The following is a 22,503-nucleotide window of genomic DNA, read 5'->3' as shown; positions in this document are numbered from 1 at the left end:
TACTGTACCGTGCATTCAAAAAGTATTTGGATTAAAAAGCGTTAGAATAATTTGTTTTCAAAATCCAGTTGCTTGGATATTTTGTTATCTACTTTAATTACGTCTAGACATTTTAATTGTGATTTCTGAGCATATAACCTAATTTTAAAGCCATAATATATTTGAAAATAGACCGAAAATCTTACAGCTTAAGTTACCTCCGGATAGAGTGATAATTTAGTATCATTGAGTTGCTATTATAGTTTTTATTAATATTTTGAATTTGCTTAATTTCAATTTTCTATTTTAGTTTATTTGTATCTAAAATTTTGTTATTTTGTTCTGTGTTTTTTAAATGGCTCCATTAATTAATGTTATTTTTATTTTGTTTTTTATGTATTTTTTATTTAAAGTATTTCACGTCAAGTTACAAGTTTTTAAAGAAGTCTCTTCTCCTTACCAAACCTGCATTTATTTGATCTAAAGAACAGCAAAAACAGTCCAATTTTGAAATATTTTTCTATGTAAAATAACTATTTTCTATTTGAATATATTTTAAAATGTAATTTATTCCTGTAATTTCAAAGCTGAATTTTAGCATCATTATTTCAGCTACACAATCCTTCAGAAATCATTCTAATATTCCGATTTGCTCTTCAAAAGAAAAAAAAACGTATTATTATTATTATTATTATTATTATTATCATTATGTTGAAAACAGCTGTGTAAAATTTATTCAGGTTTCTTTGATGAATAGAAAGGTCTGAAGAACTGCATTTATCTGATTAGAAATATTTTGTAACATTATAAATGTCTTTATCATCACTTTTGATCAAGTTAAAGCATCCTTGCCAAATAAAAGTATTAATTTCTTTCCTAAAAAAAAAAATAAAAATAAAAAATGATACTGACTCCAAGTTCAACTGTTTTAAATATTGATAATAATAATACATATTTCTGGAACAGCGAATCAGAATATTAGAATGATTTCTGAAGGATCATGTGACACTGAAGACTGGAGTAATGATGCTGAACATTTAGATTTGATCACAGGAATAAACTACATTTAAATAGTAAAAATATTTCACAATATTGCTTTTGCTGTATTTTGGATTAAAAAAATGCAGGCTTGGTGAGCAGAAGAGAATTCTTCAAAAAAACAACTTTTGACTGGTAGTGTATTTGACAATGAACGGAAAATCAAACCGCTTAATATTTAGTTACCTCCTTTCATTATTTCAAAATATTATATAATATTTTTTTATTATTCTATTTTCAGTTTAATTTCATTTAAAAAAATTATTTGTGTTGCCTATTTCTGCTTTAGTTTAAAATAGACTAAATAAATAAATAATATTATTTATTTGTTTTTTGCCGTTTTTATTTTATTTAAGTTAACATTTATTTAATAAATAAATAAATAAATGTTAAATAATGTATTAAGTTCTACAATTACCAATTACAATGAATCACCACTGAGAGGCGCTATTTTACACCTAATTATGGCACATGTGGTAATGTGGCAGTCGGATGTAGCGCCACCCCATCGCCTCTCTGACGGGACAGCAGACTCTCCAGCATCAGCATAAGCATCACCCAGCTCTCCTCAACTTCACATCCAGAGCTCACGACCCGACGAGCAGCTGTTATCATGACCATCAACACACTCAGTCAGGATGGAGTGCAGCGACAGCAAATGCCCTGCTTGACTAAGGTAAGACCCTAAAATGAATTTTCACTTAGCTCTAAATCATATAGTTGTAATTCTGACAAACAAGCCAGAGCTTCATAATGCTGCAGCTGTTGTCTGAAAGACATAGGAACTTTCCCTCGCATTATAAATGTGTAAAAGTCCTAAAAGACGACACTAAAGTTTCTGTTAGAGAAATTGTTACACATGAATTTGCATAGTTGTGTTTGTATGTAGTTGTGTTTCTTAGGCTACTTATATAACTGATTTATACAACAGGAGTTCATTAAAAATAAACAAGCCAACAAATCATCCCATTCCTCCTGTTTTCTTTATGGTAGTGTGCTTTTGCTATTTTTTTAGCATTAAATCACTCAAGTTAATATTGTTAACTTAATATTATTTGTTTAATCTTCTTTATGCTTCTAACAGTTTTAATCGCATGTTAGTTTTTGTGCAGTTTACAGTGAATTTTTAAAAGTAGGCTACATTTCATCTGTGTCCACATACAGATGGAGCGCATGATTATATCCATGCAGGACCCTGATATGGGCATCAAGTTGCGCAACCAGCGTCTGCTTATTACGGTTATACCACACGCAATGACTGGTGAGTCTCTCTCACTCTCTCTCTCTCTCTCTCTCTCTCTCTCTCTCTCTCTCTCTCTCTCTCTCTCTCTCTCTATGACTGCATCAAACTTCAGGCTTGACTCGCTCTCTCTTGATAATCCCAAATGGACATGACTGTTCCGGGTATTTTCCAGCCTCTGACATGTTATGGCACGATTAGTGAGACAGCTGAGGCACGACTAGAATAGTTTCCCAGTATTGCTGTGGAAATAGTGTGCGTTCAACAGCAAAGTATCCATGCATCTCGGAAAGTCTTTCTCGAGTGCGCGCGAGGACAGTGAATCAATAGAAGCTTGCGCAGTGAAATTAGACTCCTGTGTGTGCTTTCAGTCTCTGTGCTCATTTTTCTTGCTATTAATTAGTCTAACAGTGCATGTTTTGCGCCTGCACTTGTCTCTCAGAGGACACCGAGCTACGTGTGAGTGAACAAATTACTTTCTTCGGCAAATTAAAGATAAATACAAGTCAAAGTCAGTTAAAGGAATAGTTCACCCAAACATGAAAATGTGCTGAAATTACTCACCCTGAGGCCGTCTGAGATGTGGATGAGTTTGTTTCTTCATCCAAACAGATTTGGAGAAAATTTCGCATTACGTCACTTCATCAGTGGATCCTCTGCAGTGAATGGGTGCCGTCAGAATGAGAGTCCAAACAGCTGATAAAAACATCACAATAATCGACAAGTAATCGATTTAAGGTCATTAATTAACATGAAAAGCTACGTTTGTGATAAACAAAGTCATTATTTTATTTTTTTTAACTTTAACCATTGTTTCCTTTATTAATATTAATGCTTTCTCCAGTGAAAAAGTTGAGATACACAAGCACCGTTTAATAGCAAAAACAGTCCAAAACAGTTCTGAACAAATATGTAAGTGGATTTTGATATGACACTTTTTTCCTCTGGGAAAAACTCAGGATTTTGGCCAGAAGTGGAGTAAAGTTAAAACGTCTTAATGATGGATTTATTTCTTAAAAGCATGCAGCTTTTCACTTAATAAGGCATTATTGATGGACTGGAGTTGCGTGGATTATTTATCGATTATTGTGATATTTTTATCAGCTGTTTGGACTCTCATTCTGACGGCACCCATTCACTGCAGGTGATCTATTGGTGAGAAAGTGTCATGCTTTTTTCAGAATACAGTGTGATTATGTTGACAGTAATATTCTCTTTTTTTACAGGTATAGACATTGTTGAATGGCTGATTAAGAAGTTTTCTATCTCTGATGAAGGTATTTATAATCCTTTGTCTTTGATATATAGCATTGGACTTAATTGAATAGAAACATGAATGCTTGTAATTTGCTTTGTAGCTTGCATGTCAGAGCCTGTGTGTGTAATAATTTCCATGCTATCTGCTGTGGTTTATTTCTGAGTTTTCCAGTCACCTGTGTGTGGTTTGTAGAAAATGTTCTCCAGAGATGACATTATTCTCCATGTGACATCCTGAGGGATTTTAAAACATACACACGTGCGCACACGACCTTGGGGAGCTAAACTGCATATTAAAGTTGCCTTAAATTAAAGTTAGATTTCATGTAATGTAAGATGAGTTGTGTGCAAGATTTTTAATAATAAATGCACAAATGCCACACTCTCAGAGAACAGGCTGTGTGCTTCAGAAAGCCCTAATAAACAAGTAATGCAGCACACAGCTGTGTCTGGAATAAACAAGACTCTAGAGAGTTTGCCAGATTTGTGCACAGCAATGAGGGAACACCTTGTGTAGGCAACCACTAGACTGAAATGTATGTATTCTTAAATCATCTACTACTATTTTAGAAATAGTAGAATGAAGCAGTGGTCAAAAATGAAAATTCTGACAATATTTACTCACCCTTATGTCGTTCCAAACTCGTATGAGTTTCTTTCTTTTGCTGAAGACAACAGAAGATATTTTAAAGAATGCTGTTATCCAAAGAGTTGATGGTACCTACTGACTTGCATAGTATGGAAAAATGCTATGGAAGTCAATGGCTACCTTGAAATGTTTGGTTACCCACATTCTTCTTTTATGCTCAACATAAAATAAAAATACAAAGATTATTGTATGTATGTTGTATGGTTTTTGAAAAAATACTATTTAAGTAATTTATTGCGTTACTTGCCATTTCTTTGTAATTATTTGTGAATAAATTTTCTAGCAATTTCTTAGTAAAAATATTTTCAAGAACAATTCAACACCATTTTTGTATGTAAATCTTTGATTTTGCTTTCAATTATTTACTTGATTTATAATTATTTAATTTTTAACTCTAATAATTTTTTTTTCATACTTGTGTATATTATGTATATAATTTTTTTCTTTCTTTTTTTATTTAGAGGCATTGCACATTGGACAACTCTTTGTAAAGTATGGATATATTTACCCTTTAAAAGAGCCCAGAAACCTTATTCTGAAAGCTGACGATTCACCATATCGCTTTCAGGTATTTATATATACACACACTTACGCAATATTTACATAAAATCCCATGCCGTATCAGCATTTGCTAAATTTCCATTTTCGAAATCAGCACATCTTAATTAATCTTTTTATTTATTCAGACGCCGTATTACTGGATGTCAACACGCTGGCCTGCTTCAGAACTGGACTATGGTGAGATTTCCCATGGTTCAAAACAAAATTTATTTACCAAATGTTGTGCCAAACCAATATTTGTAGCAATAGCCAAAAATACATTGTATGGGTCAAAATTATTGTTTTTTTAAAGACTATGTTCCATGAAGATATTTAGTACATTTCTTACTGTAAATATATCAAAAATTAATTTTTGATTAGTGATATGCATTCCTAAGAACTTCATTTGAACAACTTTAAAGGTGATTTTCTCAATATTTAGATTTTTTGCACCCTCAGATTTCAGATTTTTTAAAAGTTGTATTTTAGCCAAATATTGTCCTATCCAAACAAACCATACATCAATGGAAAGCTTTCAGATGTATAATTTTCATTTTTTTTTTAATTGACCATTATGACTGGTTTTGTGGTCCAGAGTCACATTTGTGGATTTATTTATATGTATTTTAGCAATCTACTTGGCCAAGAAGAATATCCGGAAACAAGGAGAGCTTATTGAGTATGAAAAGGTATGTGTGTCAAATGTCAGCGACACCATAGAGAAACAATGTAAGCATGAAGCCATCTGTTGTTCATTTCTCAATCTCTATCTCTGTTAGGAGTGCTATAATGCTTTACATAAACGTATCAACCACACCTGGGATTTTGTTGTGATGCAGGCGAGAGAGCAGCTCAGGTAACTATCCTTTTCCATTACTAAACACACACACACACACACACATGTTGGGTTTACATGTTTTATGGGGACATTCCATAGGCGTAATGGTTTTCATACTGTACAAACCGTACTTTCTATCGCCCTACACCTAAACCTAGCCCTCACAGGAGATTGTGCACACTTTTACTCCCTCAAAAAAACTCATTGTGCATGATTTATAAGCCTGTTTCCTCATGGGGACCTGAGAAATGTCCCCACAAGGTCAAAATCTACTGGTATTCCTATCCTTGTGGGGACATTTGGTCCCCATAACGTGATGAATACCAGGTACACACATACACACACACACACACACACACACACACACACACACACACACACACACACACACACACTCTTAATGCTTCCTTCAATTTATTAAATTAGCCCTGTATGGATTATAAAAAGTATAAAATAAACAAAAACAAACAAAAAAAAGTATAAAAAATAACCATAAATGTATTTTCTAGCACAAAATGGACCTCATTACTTAAAATTACTTAAAAACATTTGTAAATCATTTTAAATCCAGTAAATAATGCTGACAATACCACCAATAGGTAAAACAATAAAAATATATATTTTTTTCTAAACACTTAAATGTAGTAAAAAGCAGAATACTAAAAATGGTACAACAGCAAAAAAAACAATAAATATTTTTATTAACAAAACATTGGCATAAGAGATTCTAACTTTAACTGCTTACTACTTGGAAGAATCTTAACAAACTAGCACCAAGCTTAACTTTTATTAACTTTTTATAATGGTTAAATGAAACTAATGAAATTAGTTTAACTAAAATGAAAGTTTTAACCAAATAAAATATTTAAAAAAATTAATTTTATATTTAAATTAATAATTTTTTGTTAAGTTTTATTTCAACAAGCTGCCAAGAAATCATTTCTCGTTTTCAGTTTACAGTTTTTTACAGACGCTAGGACACATTTCTCAATACTTAGGTCACTTTTGCAAAACTCTTCACACAATTCTCCTAATCGACTTTCAGCTTGGCAAAGCAGTTCATTTCACATTCAAAATGCACTACAACTACCAAAACACTTTATTCAGGTCTCAAATAAACTCATTCTTCCAGAACACTAGCAAAGGTTGACAGCCGACAAACACACTTTGTCACCCACAAAACACTGAGCTAAAAAACACTAACAACACGTAGCATTACACAGTGTTTTCTTGTGTAAAACAAGGACACATCTCTGTTTATAATTGCAATATATGTTACTGGAATGAATCAGACATGATGCAGAATTCATCAATATTTTATGTTGTTTATTTATTTTTATTTGGGTCCATGTTTACATCACAATACAAACCTATTCAGCAGTTATCTCCTTTTGTAATGAAATTGAAAGAGTAACACTTGTGTAGATGTTCATCTACAATGAGAATCAGTTGTGGCTGGTTAAACTGCATTTTTAGATTAGAAATATGTTTCAATAAAATATTGCTGTTGAATTTTGCTGTCTTATTCAGTTTTGCATTATGTTATTGTTTTGAACATAAGTTTAACAGTTTTGAAAACAGTATGTAAGCATGTGCAAAATGTCCTGTACATACAAAGATTTTTGGCAGTTGTTGTGTCTGAGTGAGGAAAGAATTCATGAAATTTGAGAGATGTAGTCATTGAATGCATTTTGTGCCAAAACAATGATAATTGATCCTCAGTTTAGCCCACATAGACTTCTGTTGTGCTCACTGTGTGAAGAGTTTTGCAAAAGTGACCTAAGTATTGAGAAATGTGTCCTAGCGTCTGTAAAAAACTGTAACTTGATGTGCCAAAAAACGAAAACAGAAATAAAATAAATAAAAACTGTTAAAAAAAAAACATACTAAAAAAAAAACTAATAAAAGGACAAAAACCCATAGCAAAAACATTAAATTAAATTAAGGAGAAAATGGAAATACAATATAATTTATATAATTTATAATACAAAAATCTGTAATGGCTGCCTTCACTGTTGCACAGTACTCCTTCACAATTTAAGCAATTTTGTCATAGCATACAAATCATTTATATGGCTCTAAATGTTTTAAACTCAAGTTTTGTGCACTAGTAAATATTAATCATGTTTTTGATGGTTATAAAAAATATATATTTTCTGAGGGTTGTTGTCTAGAGTTTCTTGGATTTTTTATGCTCATTTTCTTGTGTTAAAGGGCATCAAAACAGCGTCGGAAAGCAGATCGTATAGTGCTGGAGTGTCAGGAACAAGCTTACTGGCTAGTGAACAGACCTCCTGTAAGTACTGAACACTATCCACCTTATTTTTCAACACAGAAGTAAGCCTTTTTCTGTGAGTTTGCGCAAGATGTAGGGAAATAATGAAAAGAATAACAGTGCAGTAAATGGTAAAACTGTTTGCACTACAAACCACTGTGTTCATAATTACATTTTACAGACGCTAGGACACATTTCTCAATACTTAGGTCACTTTTGCAAAACTCTTCACACAGTGAGCACAACAGAAGTCTATGTGGGCTAAACTGAGGATCAGTTATCATTGTTTTGGCACAAAATGCATTCTATGACTACTGTACGTACAGGACATTTTGCACATGCTTACATACTGTTTTCAAAACTGTTAAACTTATGTTCAAAACAATAACATAATGCAAAACTGAATAAGACAGCAAAATTCAACAGCAATATTTTATTGAAACATATTTCAAATCTAAAAATGCGAGTAGATTAGCATTACTATTGTATCTGTATCAGTGGATGGTGTGTATACAAATTCTTGTATTTTGGAATTACTTAGTGCAAAAAAATAAAAATAAATAAACAACATAAAATATTGACGAATTCTGCATCATGTCTGATTCATTCCAGTAACATATATTGCAGTTATAAACAATATATATTGCAATTATAAACAGAGATGTGTCCTTGTTTTACACAAGAAAACACTGTGTAATGCTACGTGTTGTTAGTGTTTTTTAGCTCATTGTTTTGTGGGTGACAAAGTGTGTTTGTCGACTGTCAACCTTTGCTAGTGTTCTGGAAGAGTGAGTTTATTTGAGACCTGAATAAAGTGTTTTGGTAGTTGTAGTGCATTTTGAATGTGAAATGAACTGCTTTGCCAAGCTGAAAGTCGATTAGGAGAATTGTGTGAAGAGTTTTGCAAAAGTGACCTAAGTATTGAGAAATGTGTCCTAGCGTCTGTAAAAAACTGTAAGATAATACATTAAAATAATATGGTAGGACACACTAGTTTGCAATAGCGAACAGCAGCAAAAAGAGCTGTTTTGTACGACTAAAAATAGCTGGAAATGGATGAGACCAAAAGCCTTGCAAATACAAATTTCCTCTTATGGGAAAAATAAGGTAACTCTAACAAAAAAATACCATGCCAATTACACCATGGTATTCTTTGAAGTATATTGGAGTACCATAGTATAGCAATCTTTGTCAGTACATAAATTAAAGTAACATCCTGCTTATTTTAGAAAGTATTTCCTTTGAAAAGTCTGATATAGAAATTCAAAGCATGTCAAATGCATTAGTCAGTGTATGATGCTTAAGCAGCGACAGCATCTGTGCCCATTTGACACGTGCATTCATATCTGTACCAAGCTTCTGCTTATGAAATATTCAGCCAGTCAGTTAAAAGCATTGCAAAGCAGGGAAAAAAGGGGGAAGGGGGAAGGGGGAAGGGGAAACGGGAAAGAGTCAGAGGAGAACGGGAGAAAGGGAGGGCAGATACTGGCAGAAGAAAAGGAGAAATAGAGTGGAACACATTGGTGCATTTAAAACACACTCACACATGAGTGCAAAGAATATATGCATTGCTTAACATGAGCTTAAATGTCTGGATGGATGAAATAATAGTATAGTCAACCAGAAGAGCTATGTGTGTGCTGGTGTATCTCTAATGGTTCCGTCTTTTAGCTGAGCGCTTAAGCAGATATTTTATTACTAAGTGACTATGTGTGTTTTAGTCTGTGTGTGAGACTGGACATTAGTGTACTGTGTGTGTGTGTGTGTGTGTGTGTGTGTGTGTGTGTGTGTGTGTGTGTGTGAGATACTCTGCACTCCAGCACAAGGGCATTTTATCAAGGAATCCAGCTGATGATTTAATCTGGGGTGGATTTAGAGACCATTTCATTCCTATATTGTCACTGTGTGTGTGTGTGTGTGTGTGTGTGTGTGTGTGTGTGTGTGTGATGTTTTGCCTCCGTGAAAATGCTGTAAATCCACCTGCCAGACATTACAGTGATTTGGGTTAGTTTGAAAGCCTGGAGATAAGACTCAATATATTTTTCAAATATATTTATAGTGAATCCTATGGACAATAACATACATATCTTCTATAATGAACATACTTTGAATTTTTTTAATTTCTATTTAATAATTTATTTTTTGAGGAGAAATTCAAAAAATCAAGGTTTTGTATTTGTTCTCAGATTGTAAATTAATAAAAAAGATAAAAAGAGTGCCAAAATAATTACAAGAAGTACCTTTAATTAAACATGACATTAAGTAGAAAGACTGAAGTAGTATTGTTATGAGAAACTTAAAAAAAAACTTCTTTTTTTTTTAAGTGTAGGTTGAATTCAATGCTGCATAGGAAGTCCTTTATGGACTATAAAACAGGAAGTAATATCACAGAAAGGAGGACGGGTGGCAGGTTAGGTTCAGGTTTGCATGAAAGCATAACCTCAAAAAAAAAAGCTTATAAACATTTTATAATGTTTATAATTAAGGAATATTTGAAAAAAAATATTGTATATGTATTTGACAATAACGATTTGGACATTATGCTAAGTAAGAAGTATTCCAGGTCTAAGGAATTTTTGTCAGTTTTTTACTTTGTTACAGTAAAAGCTTTTGTAAAAATGGTATATAAATTCTTCATTTGATATCATCATGAATCTGATCACATTTAAGATCTTTATACGACCAGTCAAAAGTTCAGACAGTACTAAGATTTGTAATGTTTTTTGAAGAAGTCTCTTTTGCTCACAAAGCCTGCATTTATTTGAATCAAAGTACTGTCAGGGGTGCGTGCAGGATTAGACGAGACGATATATACAAAATACAATATATTTAATATAAATCTCCAAATGGAACAAGGCAGGAACATTCACACACATCTATTTCACAAAAGGACCGACAAAGAACTGAACTCAAACACAGACTCTTAAAGACAGACTAATTAACAAACACAGGTGACACAGATGACTAATAATTACAAGGACAGGTGCAGGGAATCACAATGACGAAGGGCTAAACCAAATGACAGATCAACGGGGGGGGAAGACAAATGGGAAAAACCAAAGACAAAACAGACATAACTCTGACATTACGCCCCCCTCTGGAAAGGCGCGTCCTCGCGCCGTGGAAAAAAGAAAAAAACGAGAGGGGCGGAAAAACCAGGAAACCAGAGTCACTGAAGGAGGGGGTTCCGGCGGAGGACGCAACCCCCGGAGGAGGACCAGAACAAAAGTCCAAAGGGCAAAAAAGACAGTCCAAGGGGGCGACAACGGTGGGAGGAGCCAGGGAGAACACAGGAGGGACCTGAAGCAGGAGAGCAGGACCCAGATCGCAGCCAGGATGACAGCCCATGGTGGAGCCGACGGAGGGAGGAGCCATGGTGGAGGGAGGGCCGCCGACTCCAGGGGTCCGACCGACAGAGCAGCTGGCAGAGGAACCCGAGGCGGAGATGGAGAGCCGACGGACCAGGGCGACACCGCGGAACCGGAGGGCCAAGGTGGAACAGGAGGCTCTGGCGGCCGAGGCGGAGGCGGAGGTCCGTGGCGGAGCCGGAGCGACAGAGGACGAAGGCGACGCTGACGGGAAGGAGGAGCCTGACAGAGCCGGAGGGATAGATGGAAGAGGCGAAGCCAGAGGAGTGGAGTCCCGAGGCGGCGGATGGTCGACGACTGACCAAGGTGGAGCCGGAAGGACGATGGAGCCCGGTGGAGCTGGTGGACCGACGGGCGACAGTGGAGCTGAGGGCGTAGAGAGCCGTGGTGGAACCGCAGGGTCGGAGGGCCGAGGTGGAGATCCGGGCTCAGAGGCTGGAGGCGGAGCTGAGGGATCCTCCAGCCATGCCCCCGATGTGAGTTGGCATCCCTGCGGCGAGCCCACTGCATAGATGGTGGGCTGAGGGTGAGCAAGGGGACTGGCAGATGAACTCCGGGACTCTGGACAGCTGGACGGAACCAGCGGGGACTCAGGACGGCTGGGCAGAACCAGCGGGGACCAGGCAGATTCAGATAGAAGAGGGCGGGTGGGAGGGAAGTTCATGCCAGCCAGTGGCTCAGTGACAAAGTCTATTAAGTCAAACGATTTATAATCCAAAACTTCGGAAAAGTCAATAAGGTCCCCAGAGTTCTCCATCTCACCCCCAGCGGTGTTGCAGTGGGCAGGGCTCTCCATTTCCCTCACTTGCTCCACGTCGCAATCCACCGGCACAGATGTAGAATCCGGCTCACGCACCTGATCAGCCGGAGAGGGCTCTGGCTCTGTCGCTCGCGGCTCTAGTCCCTCATCCGCGGTGCGCTCGGGTTCATGCTCTGCATGTCGGGGTGATGGTTGGCTGCTCTCTGGGTCATGAGTGGGGCTGACGTCCTCCTCGACAAAACCGACAGTCCAGGAAGATCCACAGGACGCCAGCACCCACTCGATGTATCCAGCAAGGCTCTCTCGAGGACCCTCCCCGGACAGCTGCGTCTTGATGTTTTCATTTAATCCATTGCGGAAGAACGTGCACAAGCAGCTGTCCGGGTAATGAGTAGATGGGACGAGGAACAGAAAGTCTCTGATGTGGTCCTCGAGAGAGCGTTTCCCCTGCTTCAGGAGGATAATGAACACGTTGGGGTCATCCATGAGGGAAAAAAAAATAAAACACTGATACAAAAAACGGAAAATAAACGCAGGGAGAGGTGCCGGGTAAACTGTTATAGGTCGGTCCTTATGTCAGGGGTGCGTGCAGGATTAGACGAGACGATAGACGATATATACAAAATACAATATATTTAATATAAATCTCCAAATGGAACAAGGCAGGAACAAGGCAAGAACATTCACACACACATCTATTTCACAAAAGGACCGACAAAGAACTGAACTCAAACACAGACTCTTAAAGACAGACTAATTAACAAACACAGGTGACACAGATGACTAATAATTACAAGGACAGGTGCAGGGAATCACAATGACGAAGGGCTAAACCAAATGACAGATCAACGGGGGGAAGACAAATGGGAAAAACCAAAGACAAAACAGACATAACTCTGACAAGTACAGCGAAAACAGTAAAATTCTGAAATATTTTTACTATTTAAAATGTATTTCATGTGATTTCAGAGCTGAATTTTTATCATCATTACTCCATGATCCTTTAGAAATAATTTTACTATTCTGATTTGCTGCTCAAAAACAGTTATTATTATTATTATTATTATGTTGAAAACAGCTGAGTAGAATTTTTAAGGTTTCTTAGATGAATAGAAAGTTCAGAAGAACAGCATTTATCTGAAATAGAAATCTTTTGTTACATTATACATCTTTATCATCACTTTTGATCAATTTAAAGCATCCTTGGTAAATAGAAGTATTCATTTCCAGAATTTCTTTTAATGGTATATTGCATAATGTTACAAAAGCTTTTTATTTCAGAAAAATGCTGATCTTTAGATCTTTCTATTCATCAAAAAATCCCGAACAAATGTGCTTAACTGTTTTAATTATTGATAATAAATGTTTCTTGAACAGCAAAACAGCTTATTAGAATGATTTCGGAAGGTTCATGTGACATTGAAGACTGTAGCAATGATGCTGAAAATTTAGCTTTGATCAGAGGAATAAATTACTTTTTAAAATATATTAAAATAGAAAGTAGTTATTTTAAATAGTAAAAATATTTATTTTTATTACTGCTTTTGCTGTACTTTGGATCAAATAAACGCAGACGTAAAAAAAATTTACTGAACAAAAACTTTTGACTGGTAGTGTGCATGCGTTTGATCGTAAACATCTTACTTTGTTATTGACCTGTATATCTCTTTTTGACCTCATTTTCAGCCTGGGACGCTGGACGGTATAGATAATGGACCGGAGAGAAAAACCATGAACACACGAGTGCAGCTGGTCAGTGAACTGATCACCACAACACAACTAACCACATCCACAACAACACATAATCCACAGAGACACATCAAGTTTCAAAAATATATGAATAAACATTCACAGCAGAATCTTCATGTTCAAACATCATCTATAGCTTTTTTCTCTTTATTTCTGTTTTATCATGCATCCTTGTTCAAGTAAGTAAACTGCCTCATTTTCTGCCATCATTTCATTCCACTGCAAGGTCAAAAAGTTCAGTGATTTAGTTTAGTTTTAATAGCAACTCTTTTAGGAAAGCTAATAAATGTTGATATTTTGTCATTGTAAATTTCAGAAAAGAATGCAGAATTTTACAAAAAAGAGGTGAGTATTTTGAATGACAGGTGTCTTATTTGTCTTATATTAACATTGACATATAATATTAACATTCAAAAAATATATTTAAATAGAGAACCTTTTTTCTGTTGTGACCATATTTCACAGTTTTTGCTGTATTTTAGATTAAATAAGTTGGTGAATATAGGAGACTTAAAAAATATTCTTTTTACCACAAAATAGAGAAAAGCATTAAAACAAAATGATTCTAATTCGGTATTAGATATTAAAAACTTAATATTTCTTTGTGAAAAGTATTTTTAGCTGACTATGCATTATGCTTTACTTATGCAGCACTGTGAAATATAAACATATTTTCTTCCTGTCATGCTTGTTTATGTTTTTGTGGAAAATGGGTTTAGATTGAACATAACAGGATAAGCCTGGCGAGGAATCGCGTAAAGTCCTCCATTTGCCTTGAGAGGTACTAAATGTGTGTTTAAGTGTGTGTGTGTGTGTGTGTGTGTGTGTGTGTGTGTGTGTGTGTGTGTGTGTGTGTGTGTGTGTGTGTGTGTGTGTGTGTGTGTGTGTGTGTGTGTGTGTCTTTACCAAAGTCTCAGTCTCCAGGCTAGAGCTAATGGACTGTCCTCAAAGTATCTTTTAAAATGAACTCTTACCATAACCCTTTGTGAGGACCTTACATGTTTGTGTGTGTGTAGTTACGTTAAGTACTGTGAGCAGTACCAGCACCATGACCCCATAATGCAAGGATGTCTTCCCAGCAACCCCTGGATCACAGATGACATCATGTTTTGGAACATAAACTCTGAAACGTGAGTCACATGAACACACACGTATAACCATTTTAAACTAAAGTACACCCCAAGGTCAGTAATTGCTCTGTATGCCTGTGTTTTCCTGAAATAGAGCTGCTGTGCCGACTAAACTGCGAGTGGAGTGCTGGAGCTTCAGCTTCATGGAGCTGCTGAACGACCCAATGGGAAGAAAAGAGTTTCTCACTTACTTGGAGAAAGAATTCAGTGGTACACACACACACACACACACACACACACACACACACACACACACACACACACACACACACACACACACACACACACACACACACACACACACATGTTGGGTTTACATGTTTTATGGGGACATTCCATAGGCGTAATGGTTTTTATACTGTACAAACCGTACTTTCTATCACCCTACACCTACCCTACACCTAAACTTAGCCCTCACATGAGATTGTGCATACTTTTACTTCCTCAAAAAAACTCATTGTGCATGATTTATAAGCCTGTTTCCTCATGGGGACCTGAGAAATGTCCCCACAAGGTCAAAATCTACTGGTATTCCTATCCTTGTGGGGACATTTGGTCCCCACAACGTGATGAATACCAGGTACACACATACACACACACACACACACACACACACACACACACACACTCACACAGATTTTATTTTAAAGGGGTCATCGGATGCCCATTTTCCACAAGTTCATATGATTCTTTAGGGTCTTAATGAAAAGTCTCTAATATACTTAGTTTAAAATTTCTCAATAGTAGTTTAAAAAAACACCCTTTTACGTTGTCAAAATCAGCTCTGCAAAATATCAGCTTATTTTATCGCATGGGCCCTTTAAATACAAATGAGCTCTGCTCGCCCCGCCCCTCTCTGTTGAGGGATTATGAGCTGTAATGTTTACTTTAGCCGCATATAGCTGCATTTAGCCGCGTTTATCAGCGAAACTTGCCAACAAGCACATGATTAAGAAAGGCCATTTGCAAAGACGCATAAAAAACCCTTATACTCACTTCTACTGTGGGTGAAGCTGCGTCACGAATGATTCACTCGAACATAGACGCATATGTAGATCGGGATCGGCGCTTTCCTTTTAATAACGAAAGTAACGTTGCCCTCTGCCTCTTCAGCAACTCAGATGTCGGGAGTAAATGACGACTGCTATATTCATTATTACATCCAACAACAGAACACCTCAATCGCTCAATCAGAGTCTTCCTCTGCACCTGAGTCCACACAATGGCAATAGCATTCAGACTGTTTCAGCTCGGTGAGGGTGGGGCTAAGGTAAGGCGCTCATGTCAATCAACTGTATTTCGTCACAATGACAAGAATCTGAGAATGACCTGATTTTAAAAAGGGGATATTACTTTTAAAGATTTAAAAAAAGACCACTAGGTGGATTTTTATCATTGTAGGGTGGTTGTGTACACAAACTGCCAACACACATTAATGTTCAAACAACATGGAAAAGTGAGTTTTGCATCTGATGACCCCTTTAAAGTAAAATTTACTGTATGATATCATGAAGTCATATTTGTATGTTGGTTGGTACCATGGTATAGTTATAGTATCAGGTGCTTGAAACATAGTACATAGATACAGTTGCAGTCGGAATTATTCAACCCCCCAGAGACTGCAGTATTTTACAATTACAAGATTTTCTGAAGATCCAGGACTTGATCTACAACAGTTTACTGGCTTATTAAAAGTGATAATGTCAATATATAATGTATTTTTTTTATAATGTTCACAGCTATGTCATATTTATTCAACCCCTATTCAACATTGCTGTTTTTAAGTCACTTATTTTTGTGGTAAAACACAATTATGCCTTTAGAAACTTAATGGGGCTCTTTGCTTACTTTCAGTTTAGGAGCACAGTCAAATTTTTAGGAGCACATTCTAATCAATAATCAAAAAATCAGATTAAAAATGAGCTTGTGTTGATTAGCAAGTTTCGCTGATAAACGCGGCTTAACACGGCTAAATGCTAAAGTAAACATGATGTCTAGTCATTCCATGTCAGAGGGGGCGGGGCTAGCAGAGCTCGTTTGTATTTAAAGGAACATGCAACAGAATAGCTCACTCTAAAAAGGACTGATTTTGACAAGGAAAAAAGAGTATTTTTTACACTACAATTGAGAAATTTTAACCAAAATATGTTATAGACTTCTCATTTAGACCCTAAAGAATCATATAAAATTTCTAAATAAAACAACAGAATAAGAACACGTAGGATAAGAAGTTACCAACCAAATGAAATCACTATTAACAAAATTAATTTGTACTACAGAGGTGGCACAGAAGAACACAAAAGTGGCTTGTAGATGTATTTTCATACAGAGGTGGCATAATTGCAATCAAATTCATAAATGAATGCTGAGATTAATGTTTAAATAAAAAATTTGGAATATAGAAATATTAAATGATTTTAGTTTAGGGGTTGAATATTTTTTATCATGAATGTTTAGAGCCAATTAGATTTTTTTTCATTATTCATCAACTAAAGGTTCTCAGAATTATTCAAATGTGTGTTAATAAACTTTCTCTCATAGTGTACTGATCTGTTTGTTTTCACAAAATTTTGTTCTCTGCAGCATAATGTTTTGCAGGTCAAGGGGTTTGAATCAGTTTGATTGCAACTCTACATAGTATACCCGAGTACTTAATAAATATAGACAGGTAATTGATTTGACCAGTATTTTGTACAAGTATTCCACTGAATCAGTTCAATTTTTGGTTTAATAATAAATGGCGCCATCTGGTTGGGCTTTCTAGAATAACACCCATTTAATGCCATCAAACAACTGCACAACAGCTAATATTTGACTTTTTGTGAAACATAGAACGTAGAATTAAATTTGTTCAAAATCAGTTGTTGTTAAATCAATATCAGCTGGTCTCTAGCACTAAATGATAATCTACATTTATAAATGGTATATACATTAAGGAATACCAATGGAATTGTCCAAAATCGTGGTACCACTGTAGTATTTTTTTTGTTTGAATTCCTCTTTATATAAACATCTTTCATTTTGACCCAGTTCTGAGGAGCGTCCCAAAACTGTCGTTCCCTTCTGTACTTTTGGAGCTTTAATAGATTCCATTTTTATCCTGCTGCACTCTCTGTATATATGAATAATGTAACAATCACGTTTCTCTCTCCCCCGTTCTCTTTCTCATCCCTTCCCTCTCATCATCTTCTTTTGTCCCCTTTTTCTTGCTGTTTCTCTCTTGTTCCCCTTCTTGGTTACTTTCATGTTATTAGCGGAGAACTTGTGTTTCTGGCAGGCCTGTGAGGATGTTCGTCACGGCGAGACCTCAAAAATTCCAGAGAAAGTGGATGAGGTTTACAAGTATGTCCTTAATATTTTATCCATGCAATAATGTTATAAGATTACAAAATATTTATTTATATTTTCAATATGCTGTTCTTTTGAACGTTCTATTCTTCAAAAAGTACTACCTTTGCCATCACATGGACCACAAAAATCATAAGAAGCATGTGTATATTTGTAGCAATAGCCAACAATACATTGTATGGGTCAAAATGATCAATTTTTCTTTTATGCCAAAAAATCATTAGGATATTAAGTAAAGATCATGTTCCATGAAGATATGAAGATTTGTATATGTCCTACTGTAAATATATAAAAACTTATTTTTTGATTAGTAATGTGCATTGCTAAGAACTTTATTTGGACAACTTTAAAGGTGATTTTCTCAATATTTCGATTTTTTTAAATAGTTGTATCTCAGCCAAATATGATCCTATCATAACAAACCATATATCATAGCTTATTTATTCAGTTTTGTATAAATTCAGATGACGTATAAATGACCCTTATGATAGGATTTGTGGTCCCGGGTCACATATATACTATATATACTAAATCAGGAAGTATGTACTATATACACTTCATCAGTGTGCCATATTAATGAAAGTCTCTCGGTATATCTAGTTTGTCTATTATTCATGTGATTAAGTTTTGTTGAACTTTGTAACTTTGTCCAATCTTTCAGGCAGTTCCTGGCTCCTGGTGCAAGTCGCTGGGTGAATATTGACAGCAAGACCATGGAAAAGACCCTGGAAGGACTCAAGCGCCCTCATCGTTTTGTCTTGGATGATGCACAAATGCACATTTACTTCCTCATGAAAAAGGTATAATGTTCAACTTATTGATCAAATGCAAAATGTACATAAATATACATTACCGTTTAAAAATGTGAGTCTCTTATGCACTTTATTTGATCAAAAATATAGTAATATTGTGAAATATTGTTATACACTGTTATCTATTTTAACATGCTTTAAAATGTAAAGCTGAATTTTCAGCATCATTACTCCAGTCTTCAGTGTCACATATTCCTTCAGAAATCATTCTAATATGCTGATTATCAATGTTGAAAACAGTTCTGATTAATATTTCTAAAGTAACCGTGATACATTTTTTGTCTTTATGATGTGAAAAGATGCTTAAAGGATTTGAATATTCTTGTTCATGTTCAATAGATGTCATTTGTGTTTCTTTGTAGGATTCATACCCTCGTTATCTCAAATCTGAACTCTACAAGAACTTACTAGCCAGAGCCGTAGTACCACAGGAGACCAAGAAAAGGTAAAAGCCTAAGACACATAAAACCCATACTGACCAGAGGAAGAGACATCTTAGTGTTTTTCTCTATGTATGGTCCAGTGTTTTCCCGTTCATGCGTCGCCAGCGTCACTCCAGCCCCTCACCTGCCCTCGCCACCCAAACCGGAGAGGAGGATGGGAAGGCAAAGAACTCTAACTCTGTCAAAAGCAATGCTGGAACTGCATCCCGGCTTTAAAGACACACACATTTACTGCTTTTTATTTTGTGCTGTTATGTTACCTAACAGTTGTATATAGCATCTGCATTGCTTTCTGTTGTGCTCTACAAAACAGATAATCTAACTAAAAGTCATTATTTACTAAAAATGCTTGATTCCTCTGTTCACATTTCTCTATATGTGACTCTGGACCATGAACCAGCCATAAGGGTACATTTTAAGTTGAGATTTATACATTAAATAGCTAAATAAATAACCTTTCCATTGATGTATAGTTTGTTAGGATAGGAACATTTGGTCGAGAAACAACTATTTGTAAATCTGGAATCTTAGGGTGCAAAAAAAGTTGTCTTTAAAGTTGTCCAAATGAAGTTCTTAGCAATGCAAAAATTAAGTTTTGATATATTTACGGTAGGAAATTTACAAAATATTTATATAAAAACATGATCTTCGCTTAATATCCTAATTATTTTTGGCATAAAAGAAAAATCGATAATTTTGACCCATACTATGTATCGTTGGCTATTGATAGAAATATAATTGTAGTCCAGGGTCACATATGATATCTTGAAGAAATACAGCTTTTCATGCATTTAAAATATACAATGATGCAGCAATAATACCATCAGATACATCATAATGACACTCTCACAAACTTTTAGCTGTTCTACTACAAATGTGTTTTCTTCAAGTGTAACTTGCCTTTTTCACACAGTTGTCATGTTTTTAATGTATTTATTTGATATAAAGTTTTTCCTTTCTGCTACAAATGTAGTATTGTCACAGTTTATTTACATATATTACCATCATATATTATAAAATGCTTATAAAAGTGTACAGTGCATCTGTAATAAAAATACCGTAAAAACAGTAATATTGTGAAATATTAGTACAATTTATAATACTAGCTTTCCAATTTAATATATTTCCAAATGTAATTTATTTCTGAGGTAGTAAAGCTGGATTTATTCCAGTGTCACATGATTAACCATAAATCATTCTAAAATGCTGACTGTATTTGTTTTTTTGTCATTAAAGATTTAAATTAAAGATTTTTTAAAATGTTGCATAGCATTAGCTAATTTGATGTTAGTATTTAACAAACTATCCACCTTATTCTTTAACAAGCCTATTGGTGAGACTTCCGGTTCATTTGAGCCGCTATTAGAAAATCACGAAAAGAATTACAACCTGCAATAGACTTCTTACATAACACACCAGTGTGTTCATAATTAAGATAATACAAGGTTATGGTCAGACACCAGTTTGCAACATCAAGCAGCAAACATGGCAAAAGTAAAAAAACAAACAAACAAAAAAAACCCGATTTGGACCTATAACAGAGTATTTCTGTGCCGAATACACACTTCCGAGTTTCTTACAAGTTTCGGATAGTTTTTTCTATCGTGGCTCATCATTATGTCCTTAAGGGTGGAACTCCTTGTATGGGCATTTCTCCCTGAAGAGCGTGCCCATACACATCTACTAGCTGGAGAGTTAGAGCACGTCCATCAACGAGCTTCATTCGGCTGCACTGCTGCACGGGATTCACACGGGATTCACTCGGGACCAGTGTCTCTTAAGAAGTGTGGTTTTGGTAGTAAGGCAAAGATAACCTTGTTCAGCTTCCCGAAGAACCAAGCGTTACGTGAACGGGGCAGAAACTAAGTTTTGCAAGTGTGTTTTTTGACGAACGTTTTATAAACATGGCCCAGTTCGACGCTGGATTTGCACATCATTTGATACTGAAAGATGGAGCGGACCCAGCTATAAAATATCCCGGTCATGATTCGGAACTGCAGATGGTAAGTTAAACGGCATCAAATGTAGGGCTGGGCCGATAAACGATATAATATCGAATCGCGATAAAATTTATGTTAATAACGATGATAAGCTCTAGACATTTTTTGCTCGATATGGATTAATCTAAGAGCCAATCATACAGCAGAAATATGCGACAGCGGCCAATCAGCCTGCAACGTGCGTGTGCACGTCAAAGTACAAAGTTCATTTCCTACAGCACTTTGCGAAGCAAACTTACACCAGGACGACAAAAAAAAAAAAGAGAGTGGAAGCAGCGACGAAAGAGAAACTAACCTCGAGTTATTATCCAAAGATGTTGAAGTTGTCGACAAAAAAGGTAGCACGAATTCCGTGAGTGGTTTGACTATCTGAAAAGTGACTCTCAGCTTAGCTGAGAGTTTGGCGCGATTGTTAAAACTGAAACCGAAAGCAAAAAACGCACGCGCATTCAAAAGCAATTTAAATCCCCCTTGTTTAGAGAGTGACTCCGCAATGCGCGCAAATTAGGCTACATGACATATCTAGGCTGTTATCTGCATGTAGGCTATGATAGGTTGTGTATGTCTATAGCTCTGTATCATGCTTGAAATATTCCGTCTCTATTTGCACTTTGAATAATGAGAGAGTAGCCTACTTTGATTCTGGCTGAATTGTCTGCACTTAATACGATTAAGAAAGAGTTGTGTCGTAATTTTTTGATATTTATACCGTAGATTGTTTCAAAATGCAGTGGTTGCCTCTAATTTAAATAGCTCAACCTATAATAGAGAAAATAAACAATTGTGTTAATAATAATAAATAATAAATAAATAAATGTGTTACAAATAATGTTTTTACAATAATTTTATGTTCACATTTTGTACATTTACTCTCATTTACCATACTCTGTCACAATTTTAACAACTTTTTTCATTTATTTTAGGAAGTTATTTTAATTTTTAAGGCCAAACCTGTAATCTGATTTTTGTTAATAAACTATACTTAATAATTTAATTTAATGAATCCTTTAATTTTTGTGGCTTTAGTCATTATTGGGATACTATTTTAAAGCTGGCAACATCAACAGCTTATATCGA

At 35.6% G+C, this 22,503-nt stretch overlaps 1 protein-coding gene across 1 annotated transcript; it reads left to right on the top strand.

The window, feature by feature from the left end:
* The first annotated feature begins 1,571 nt into the window (after window positions 1-1,571).
* On the top strand, window positions 1,572-20,633 carry rgs11 (regulator of G protein signaling 11). Its single transcript, XM_073842431.1, has 17 exons — window positions 1,572-1,693; window positions 2,182-2,278; window positions 3,484-3,534; window positions 4,625-4,731; window positions 4,850-4,901; window positions 5,334-5,392; window positions 5,483-5,559; window positions 7,756-7,837; window positions 13,631-13,696; window positions 14,015-14,038; window positions 14,413-14,474; window positions 14,710-14,823; window positions 14,918-15,033; window positions 18,078-18,165; window positions 18,833-18,971; window positions 19,346-19,428; window positions 19,507-20,633. Exons 1-17 carry the CDS (start codon window positions 1,631-1,633, stop codon window positions 19,640-19,642), a joined length of 1,416 nt encoding a protein of 471 aa, XP_073698532.1. The 5' UTR covers window positions 1,572-1,630; the 3' UTR covers window positions 19,643-20,633.
* The last annotated feature ends 1,870 nt before the right edge of the window (window positions 20,634-22,503 follow it).

Source organism: Garra rufa, chromosome 6 (assembly GCF_049309525.1).
Source record: "Garra rufa chromosome 6, GarRuf1.0, whole genome shotgun sequence".
In the NCBI taxonomy this organism is placed as follows: Eukaryota; Metazoa; Chordata; class Actinopteri; order Cypriniformes; family Cyprinidae; genus Garra; species Garra rufa.
The sequence above is the reverse complement of the archived record's forward strand: the minus strand, read 5'-3'. Positions and strand labels throughout refer to the sequence as shown.

What these genes read in the sequence shown, in the direction of transcription:
- rgs11 (XM_073842431.1), top strand. Translation starts at nt 1,631, where the DNA reads ATGACCATCAACACACTCAGTCAGGATGGAGTGCAGCGACAGCAAATG. An exon ending in ATTCACCATATCGCTTTCAG is followed by an intron (nt 4,732 to 4,849) that starts GTATTTATATAT and finishes TTATTTATTCAG; the next exon opens with ACGCCGTATTACTGGATGTC. An exon ending in CAGGCGAGAGAGCAGCTCAG is followed by an intron (nt 5,560 to 7,755) that starts GTAACTATCCTT and finishes CTTGTGTTAAAG; the next exon opens with GGCATCAAAACAGCGTCGGA.